Source organism: Numida meleagris, unplaced genomic scaffold, assembly GCF_002078875.1.
Source record: "Numida meleagris isolate 19003 breed g44 Domestic line unplaced genomic scaffold, NumMel1.0 unplaced_Scaffold332, whole genome shotgun sequence".
NCBI lineage: Eukaryota > Metazoa > Chordata > Aves > Galliformes > Numididae > Numida > Numida meleagris.
The window spans coordinates 49229-58854 of NW_018364562.1; the positions used below are offsets into that span (position 1 = coordinate 49229).

At 63.7% G+C, this 9626-nt stretch overlaps 1 protein-coding gene across 1 annotated transcript in view; it reads left to right on the forward strand.

Annotated features, from left to right (window-relative positions):
* Positions 1-9620, forward strand: part of KCNN3 (potassium calcium-activated channel subfamily N member 3) — a 19167-nt gene extending 9547 nt beyond the window's left edge. The window contains exons 3-8 of the mRNA XM_021383086.1: positions 110-528; positions 4695-4836; positions 6233-6343; positions 7489-7616; positions 8079-8148; positions 9230-9620. Coding sequence (XP_021238761.1) covers positions 110-528; positions 4695-4836; positions 6233-6343; positions 7489-7616; positions 8079-8148; positions 9230-9526 — 1167 coding nt within the window. The 3' untranslated portion in view covers positions 9527-9620. The remainder of the gene's footprint in view (positions 1-109; positions 529-4694; positions 4837-6232; positions 6344-7488; positions 7617-8078; positions 8149-9229) is intronic.
* Positions 9621-9626: the final 6 nt, after the last annotated feature.

The following is a 9626-nucleotide window of genomic DNA, read 5'->3' on the forward strand; positions in this document are numbered from 1 at the left end:
TAACCATGAAATCCCATAGGGCCCCAGTAACCATGGGATGCCGTAGGTCCACCAATAACCACGGGATGCCACATGGCTGCCCATAACCACGCGCTTTCCCTCCCGGCAGCTCTTTGTGATCGACAACGGCGCCGACGACTGGCGGATCGCGATGACGTACGAGCGCATCCTCTACATCAGCCTGGAGATGCTGGTTTGTGCCATCCACCCCATCCCCGGGGAGTACAAATTTTTCTGGACCGCGCGCTTGGCGTTCTCCTACACGCCCTCGCGGGCGGAGGCGGACGTGGACATCATCCTGTCCATCCCCATGTTCCTGCGGCTCTACCTGATCGCGCGCGTCATGCTGCTGCACAGCAAGCTCTTCACCGACGCCTCGTCGCGCAGCATCGGCGCCCTCAACAAGATCAACTTCAACACCCGCTTCGTCATGAAGACCCTCATGACCATCTGCCCCGGGACGGTGCTGCTGGTGTTCAGCATCTCCCTCTGGATCATCGCCGCGTGGACGGTGCGGGTGTGCGAGAGGTGAGGTGTGGGACACCCAGGAGGTGTCGTGGGGATTGGGGACACCCAGGAGATGCCATGGGGATGATGATGATGGGGATTGCGGGCGCCCAGGAGGTGCCATGGGGATGGTGGTGGGGATTGGGGACACCCAGGAGGTGTCGTGGGGACTGGGGACACCCAGGAGGTGCCATGGGGATGGTGGTGGGGACTGGGGGCATCCAGGAGGTGCCATGGGGATGATGATGATGGGGATTGCAGGTGCCCAGGAGGTGCCATGGGGATGATGGTGGGGACTGGGGACATCCAGGAAGTGCCATGGGGATGGTGGTGGGGACTGAGGTCACCCAGGAGGTGCCGTGGGGATGGTGGTGGGGACTGGGGGCATCCTGGAGGTGCCATGGGGATGATGATGATGGGGATTGCAGGCATCAGGTGGTGCCATGGGTCATGGAGATGAGGATTGAGACAGCCAGGAGGTGCCATGTGGATGATGGTGGGGATTGGGGGCATCCAGGAGGTGCCATAGGGATTGGGGACACCCAGGAGGTGCCATGGGTGTGATGATGATGGGGATTGCGGGCACCCAGGAGGTGCCATGGGTCATGGAGATGAGGATTGCGACAGCCAGGAGGTGCCATGGGTATGGAGATGGGGATTGAGACACCCAGGAGGCTCCATGGGGACTGGGGACACCCAGGAGGTGCCATGGGAATGGTGATGAGGATTAGGGACACCCAGGAGGTGCACTGGGAATGGCGGTGGGGAGGTGTGGGGCTTTGGTGGGTGCAGGGGGGGGGATTTGCACGGGGAGAGGTGCAGCTCAGCTGCCTGTGAGTGAGTGCCATGACAACACGGCGCTTCCAAACCCACTGCCGGATGGCAGCGCGGCGCTCGGCGCTGGCGTTGCTGTGGCGACCGGTGCCAGCGGGTACCACGATGCACCGGCATCACCAGCGTCCCCGTGGTACCGGGGCCGTCCCAGTGCCCCAGATGCTGGGAGCAGTTCTTCCCCACGCAACGTGGGGTGCACCCCAAGCAGGGACAGGGACGGGGCTGTCCCCATTCCAGCATCCTGTGTGGGATGCAGAGCCACGAGCAGGGCAGCGCTGGGTGCCCGGTTGGGCGCTCTGTCCCTGTCCCCGACCCTGTCCCTGCTGGCGGTGCCCGTTGGGAGCGCATCCCCGAGGAGGATGGAGACGGGGCGCGCGGGCTGTCTGCGGGAGAGCGCTCCAGAAGACAAATGCGCGTTATGATTTGCTTTAAGTGGATTAGCTCAATCGCATGAAATCCCTTTAAGTCGCCGCGGCGGGATGGTGCCGGGCTCAGCGACGTGGGGCCGGGTCACCCCATCCGTCCCCCCCCCCCCGCCTCCTCCTCCTCCTCCTCCTTGGTGTCACCGCGTGGTCCCATCCATGTCCCTGCGCAGAACCGCGTGAGAACGTCTCCGTAGCGTGGAAGTCGTGCTGGGGTTGTAGGAGCTCTTCCAGACGGCGCTGCTCTTCCTGCTCCTCCTAATGAGGCCATTAGAATGGGCTGGAGAGCTGCGTGCCCTCGTTGTGTCGGGGGGGTTCTCCTTTGTACCACCTGGAAGGGAGCGGGCGGGTGGGGGGCTCCCAGCGGTGCAGGGTGGGGGGTTTTGCATCGGAGGGGCTCTGGCTGAAAGCAGGGTGGAAATAAAGAAGTGGTTAGCGATGAAGAGTGGGAATGATGCAGGAGAACCGCTGCAGAGTGGGGGCACGCAGGGAGTGGGGTCACGCAGGGGACAGGGACACGGAGAGCGGGGACATGCAGAGAGTGGAGTCATGCATGGAGTGGGGACGTGCAGGGAGTGGGGGCACGCAGAGTGAGGACACGCGCTGTCCCCAAGCGATGCTCTGCAGCATGCAGGGGACCTGAGTGCTGGCCCAGTGTGACAGCGGGACCCTCGTGCCCACGCACAGCAACGTGCATGCAGGGAGGGGACGCATCCCCGTGTCCCCACCCTGGCAGCCCCACGGGCTCCGTCCCCTCCGTGCACCCCCAGGATGGTGGCACCATTGGGGGTGCATGCCTGAGGCCGTGGCATCGCTCCAGGCGCCGTTCCCCCCCTTCTCCCTTCCCCCCCCCCGGGTGCCACATCCCTCCGGAGGCAGTGAGTCTCTTAGCAACCCTCACCCCACCGCTGCCTGTGGTGCTGCCGGCACTGCTGCGCTGCCCGCGGCCGGCACACGTGTGCATGCACGTGCGTGCAGCCTGCTCCCCTCCTGCATTTTGGCTCTGAGGGGCAGATGCATTTTGCACCAGGGGGTTGCATTTTTCACCGGAGCTGTTTGCATTTTGCACGAGGGGGAGGCAGTTGCATTTTCTACCGAAGATGTTTGCATTTTGCACTGGTGGGTGGTTGCATTTTGCACCGGAGGTGTTTCCATTTTGCACCGGGGGTAGCAGCTGCATTTTGCACCAGGGATGCTTGCATTTTGCACCAGGGATGCTTGCATTTTGCACCAACGGGCTTTGCATTTTGCACCAACGGGCTTTGCATTTTGCACCAATGGGCTTTGCATTTTGCACCAGGGATGCTTGCATCTTGCACCAACGGGCTTGGCATTTTGCACCAGGGATGCTTTGCACTTTGCATTGGCTGTTTGCACGCTGGATTTCCTGCCCGCTCCCGAACCCACAGCCAAGCACGTGCTGCTGCAGCGCATCCTCGTGCTCCGCTCTGAGCCGGGGTGATGCTCTTTCCGGGGAGCGCAGACGAGGGGGTGACGGAAACCAGCGCTCGGGTCTAAACAATTGCATCAGCCCTTGGCGTGTGCGGCCGCCCCTCTTCCTGCTCGCGCCGCGCCGGTGCCGGTGCCAGCTGCTCCTGTTTATGAGCTCCGAGTGCTTCTGGGAAGAGAAAGCGTCGCTCTGTCCGGGGGTTCTGCAGCCCCTCGTTCCCATCCCGTCCCGCTGCGATGGCAGCACCATGAATTCCTCTGGGGCTGTGTTGTGGGGTGGGTGCACACCCACGTGGTGCGGGGTTTGGGTGGGTTTGGTGCCGGGGGGAGGGTGAAAATGTCCCAATTTTGGGGGGGGATCCGTTGCAGGGTCACGGCGCGGCCGTGCTCTGCAGCTCTGCGCTGCTCTGCCGCCTCCTCCCGCTGTGCTGATCCATCGGGGTCTCCAGTTACTTGGGGGTGGGGGGGGGGGATGAGGGGGAAGGGGGAGAAAAACAAAATGCAGAAAGAGGAGAAAACCCAACTGTTGGGCGAGTTACGAGCTGCGAGGCTTGGATGAATCGATTTGCAGGGAATTGCCAACAGCTCCATCTGTTTTTCCTCTAATGATTTCGCGAGGAGGCCGAGAGAAACCTGCTGCTGCGGGGGGGGGGGGATGCAGGAGGCAGGGCTCGGCAATGTGGAGGGGGGGCTGTGGGGTGCAGTGCCCACTCTGGGGGGCTTCGGGGTTCTCCTAACCCTATAAAGGCAGGAAGAGGGGCAGTGGGGTCCGGTGGGGCTGCACAGGGGTTTACAGCATCCCCAGATCTGGGGGTGCTCTGCATGTGCCCCATGGTGCTCTGGGAGCTGATGTGAGGTGGGGGAATGGAAACAGAGCTCATGAACACTTGGGGGATGGGGTCCCCCCTTTGTGGGGCTGGTGGTGCTCGGGGTGGGGAGCTCGTGGCATGGCTCAGGTTTGCTTCAAGCAAAGCTCCTGCTGAGCGCATCCTCCCCTTGCACCGTGCTGCCATCCCAAACGTGGGTCCTGGTGGGTCCTATTGGTGCTGCTCTGCCCCGTGCCCTCTTACTGTGAGATCTGTGTGTCCCTACCCCATGGATCTGGTGGGGGCTCCTCTCCACCCCCACCCGCCCTCCTGCAGCCCCACATCTGGTTCTGCCATCAGCCACGTGGCACCGGGGGGGGTGGGGGGTGGGGGGGACCGTGCCGCAGTGACAGCTCTGACCGAAAGCAGAAGCCCTCACTGCTGGATTTTTTGGTTTTATTCCTCTGGTTTTTGTGACGGAAATTGTGCAATCGCTGTGGGTTTGGGATGTCCCTCTGCATCGCTCTTCTTCATCCCTTTTGCTTTGCACGATGCGGGAGGAGCCCCACACCCCATCTCTTTGGGGACCGTCCCCAATGCCAGCGCTCCCCACAGCCCCAGGTGCTGTCCCAGCTGTGACGCTCACACCTCTGCCCCCCCCCTCCCTTACACACAGGTACCACGACCAGCAGGACGTGACCAGCAACTTCCTGGGGGCCATGTGGCTCATCTCCATCACCTTCCTCTCCATCGGGTACGGGGACATGGTGCCGCACACCTACTGTGGGAAGGGGGTCTGTCTGCTCACCGGCATCATGGTAAGCACCGCGCTGCCCGGCCGGGGGCTGGGGGGCGTTGGGGTGCTCTAGGGACGGGCATCCCCAGTGCTCTGTCCCAAGCATCAAGGTCTCACAGCCTTGAGAGCTGCTGGAGCTTTCCTTGCTGTTGGTTTGTAGGGTTTGGGGTGAATTCACTTAGAGGGAGGGGGCAGCCAGCCCATAGCTGCGTGGGGGATGGCCTTGTCCATAGGAAGCAGCGGATGGGGGGGGACCAGCGGCCCCGCGCATCCCTTGGCCGCCGGTCTGGCTTCCATCAAACCGAGCGATCCCAACTGCTGCTGCATCCCACGGGGAGCAGGGACAGCTGGGAGCGCTCCCACCCACGGCACCGACCCGCAGGACCCCGTCTACCTGCTCCAAGGGGCCGTGAGCCGGCCCGGCTCGCTCAGCTCTGCAGCTGGGGACGGCTGCTCCGCCGCTCTGCACTGCTGTCCCCATCCTCCATGGCACGTGGCATTGCCACGACCCAAAAATCCACACCGAGGGGAGGTCCCGGGGCTAGCACCCCACCAGCAGATGTTGTGAACCGTGGTACCGTGCAGCATCCTGGAAGTGGGGCAGGGACCCCTGGGCTGGGGACCCCCCAGTGCTGCCCTGCTGTGCAATAGTAGCACGCTGGGGCTCCCTGAAGAGCGGCACCGGGGTGGCTGTGCTGCTGGCAGGGGGAAGGGTGGTGAAAGCCAAGAGCGCATGCTGGGAGCTGCGGGGACGCGGAAGGACTCAGCTCAGCCCATGATGTTAATTAATGACTCTTTAATAAATAAAGGATTGCGTGCCAGGGTCATGGGCCTCTGCCAGAGCCGCAGGGAGGGGGAGCAGCACGGGCAGAGCCAGGCGGCACGGAGCCCTGGGGGAGGAGGGTCCCCTGCCTGGCACCTTCTGTTCCCAAATGTGCACCGGATCCAGTGCTCATTGCCGACACAAAGCCAGCGCCAGCTGCCACCAGCTGTGGCCAAATGGGGTCCGGTCCCATCCCATCGCTGCTCCCCTGTGGGTGCTCAGTGTCTCCCTTCTGCCTGGATTCCCCATGGGTTCCCCATCCCATGGGACACGCGGTGCTGGGATGGCACCGATGGGCACTGAGGACCGCTGACCTCGTCAGTCGGCCCCGTTAATTACCGGGAGCACTGGCAGCTGCTCAAGGCCGTGGTGGGAGGCTGAGTGCTGCCATAAACCCAGGTTAAACTGGGTTACCCCCATCGGGATAACGGGGTTTGTGCAACTTGCGGGTGGGGGCCGGGGGGCGTGCGGTGCGCCCACTAATTGGGGTTTGCATGCGGTTCCGTGATCCTTGGGGTGGGAATGGACGGGGTGCAGGTTCCCCCTGTCCCCAAGTGATGTCCCCGTGCCCCCCCCTGTCCCACTGTCCCCGCAGGGCGCTGGCTGCACGGCCCTGGTGGTGGCCGTGGTGGCCCGGAAGCTGGAGCTCACCAAAGCCGAGAAGCACGTCCACAATTTCATGATGGACACGCAGCTGACCAAGCGGGTAAGAGCTGGGGGGGTGGTCCGAGGGGGGGGGGAGGGTGATGCGTTCCTGGGGCCGGTCCCATTGGAGCGCGGCGCTGAGTGCGCTGAGTGAAGAGCACGCTGAAGCATTAGGGTAAAAGCAAAGAGCATCAGCCCTCTGCTCCGCTTTGCAGCACTTTGTGAAATGCAGCGAGCGGGGCCGCACCCCGGAGAGGAAATGCGTGTGTTTTCTCCTTCCCTGGGAGGAGATGGACCATCTCTTCTGGTGGAAGATGAGCTCACTCATCTCGGTGTCGGGATTTCGGTGATTCAGCAGCTCCGTGCTGCAGCCGAGCGCTGTGCTGCGGTGCTGCCGTGTGCTCCGTCCCAGTGCGGCACCCCGGGGCCATGTGGGTCTGTGGGTGCTGGTCCCAATTGGGCTGCAGCCCCCAGATCCTGACACGGCACCGGGATGGGGCTGTGGAACACCCAGGTCACATCCAGTGTGAGCAGAGCACACGGTGGCACTGGGGTTTCAAGTTCAGGTGTCTCCTTGCAGAATGACCCCACTTCACTCAGGGAGGTAAATCCCAAACCGGTTCCGTTTGCACCATGCAGTGCCACAGCATCGATGTCACTTCAGGTGACACAGGTGGCACAAGGTCAGACGCCATGTCCCCATGTCCCCAGCTGTGTGTGAGCTCAGAGGAGGAGAGCTCTGCTTGCAACCCAGCGGTGCTGGAGGGGCTCCCAGCGCCCATTTGGGGTCGATTTTGGCGCAAGGGATGGATGGAGTGAGGGGCAGTGCAGGCGGGTTGGAGAGCACAGGGGCACTGTGAGCCCCCTGCCAGGCTCTGGGGGGTCCGGATGGGGCACCCCCAGGGGGCAAAGGGGTTGAGGAGCCCCACGGCTGGAGCACATTTCCCCAAAGCATTGGGGCAGGATGGAGATGGGGTGGGGATGCAGCAGGGCCGGGGCCCATCACTCTGCCCAGACCTCTCCATCTCCGCCATGCGTGACCCCGCACACATCCGGTCCAGCGCACGGAGCTCCCAGCTGGGACGAGTCAGCTCCTCTGATCCCAACCAGCAGCACCCAGCGGGGCCAGAGCGCTGTTTCCGTGCAATCACTCATCCCACGCGCTGCGGCGGATGGGGCCGCTGACCCGCTGCCCTTCTCTTACAGATCAAGAACGCGGCGGCCAATGTCCTGCGGGAGACGTGGCTCATCTACAAGCACACCAAGCTGCTGAAAAAGATCGACCACGCCAAAGTCCGGAAGCACCAGAGGAAGTTCCTACAAGCCATCCACCAGTGAGTGGGGAGCCATGGGGTGCTGCGGCAGGGGGAGGGGGCTCAGCTTGGGGAGGGGATCCCTCTGGGATCCCATGGTGATGGGGAGGGCTGGGCCTGGGGAGGGGGTGCTTCTGGGATCCCACGGTGACTGGGAGAGGTGAGGTTGGGGAGGGGGTCTCTCTGATATCCCCCAGTGGTGGGGAGGGCTGAGCCTGGGGAAGGGGTCCCATTGGGATCCCATGGAGATGGGGAGGGCTGAGCTTGGGGAGGGGGTCCCTTTAGGATCCCATGGCGATGGAGGAGGCTGGGCCTGGGGATGGGGTCCCTCTAGGATCTGATGGCAGTGAGGAGGGCTGAGCCTGGGGAGGGGATCCCAGCCCATCCACAGGACGGTTCTCCATTTCCTGGCAATGGGAAGGTCTCTGCAGCGTTTTGCAGTTGGGAAGAGGGGTGCATCACGTCGCTCTCCTCCCTCCCCAGGTTGCGCAGTGTGAAGATGGAGCAGCGGAAGCTGAGCGACCAGGCCAACACGCTGGTCGACCTCTCAAAGGCAAGTCCTCCCGTAACCCCGCGGCCCCGTGTTCCTCCTCCCTTGGAACACCCCAGGCAGGACCTGGCTGACTGCGGTGCTCCGGCTCCTGAGCTGTCAGCGGGAACAGCTCGCAGCCCCTGTGCGCAGAACAGAGCACGCCACAAGCGGGGATGGGGAGGTCACCCTATTTCCAATAGGGCTCTGTGTTCCCCGCCCCATAGGAACGCCCCACGGCCCAGCTGGGGATGCTCAGGGCTCAGCAGCCCCCAGGTTTCATCATTCCTGTCTCCTTATAGCGGAAACCGGGTGCGCCAAGCACCGGTCCCGGCACAGGAGGGGGGGGGTCAGATGTGCACCAGGTGTGCGGTGTCTGCTGCGCTGGGATGCATCCCCACGGCCCCGATGTGCCCACCCCTCATCCTGGGCTGGCACAGAGGGGCCATGGGGGGGGGGGGGGGGGCAGCTGGTTCTGCTGGCAGGAAGGAGTTAAAGCAATGGGGATTATCCGGAGTGCGGCTCCCAGATGGCTGAGCATCCTCTGGGGCCCCATCCTCGCCTGCATCCCGGCAGCAGCTGGCTGCAACCAGTCCCCTCCATGCTTTGCTATGGGGGCAGCTCTGCCCCGGGGGGGGCTCTGCGGGAGGGTTTGAGCGCGGCAGTGGGGCTGGAGTGGGTGAGAGCGGCCTGGGAGCGGCACGGAGGAGCCCCGTTAATTGTTTTGCTGGGGCACAGATGGGAGCAGAGGCTGCAGAGCATCACTAAGCCTCAGCAGCCACTGCCATCCGCTGCTGGTGTGTGAGGCTGAAGGCTCCACGCAGGGAGCGAGCTGGCAGTGTTGCTGTCCCTGTCCCTGTCCCCTCTGCTCGCTCTTTCCTCCCTGCGTTGTGCTGAGCTTGCAGAGCCCCGGGGCGGCCTGATGTGAGCTGACAGCAGCGGGCTCTGTGTTGCAGAGCAGGCGAAACCTCCGGCTGCGATGGCTCAGGAGCAGAACTTTGAGCCACAGGAAGGGTCGGGGGCTGCATTGCTGCACGGGAGGGGGGTGGCAGCTCAATGCTTCCACCTTGTTGCCCCAACCAACCCCGGCTCTTTTCCTCCGTAGATGCAGAACGTGATGTACGACCTCATCACCGAGCTCAACGACCGCAGCGAGGACCTGGAGAAGCAGCTGGGCAGCCTGGAGGCCAAGCTGGAGCAGCTGAGCGCCAGCTTCAACTCGTTGCCGCTGCTGCTGGCCGACATGCTGCGCCAGCAGCACCAGCGCCTGCTCGCCGCCGTGGTGGAGGCTCGGGCCGTGTCCGTGCCCGCCGGCACCCCGCAGACCCCGCTGTCCGAGAGCCCCATCGGGGTCAGCTCCACCTCCTTCCCCACCCCGTACACTAGCTCCAGCAGCTGCTAAAAGCGCAGAGCAAAGCCCCCTCCCGGCGCTCGGCGGACATGGGGAGAGCTGGCGGCGGTCCCGAGGACTCGGTGTTCCCGCTGGGAACGGTGTTGGAGCA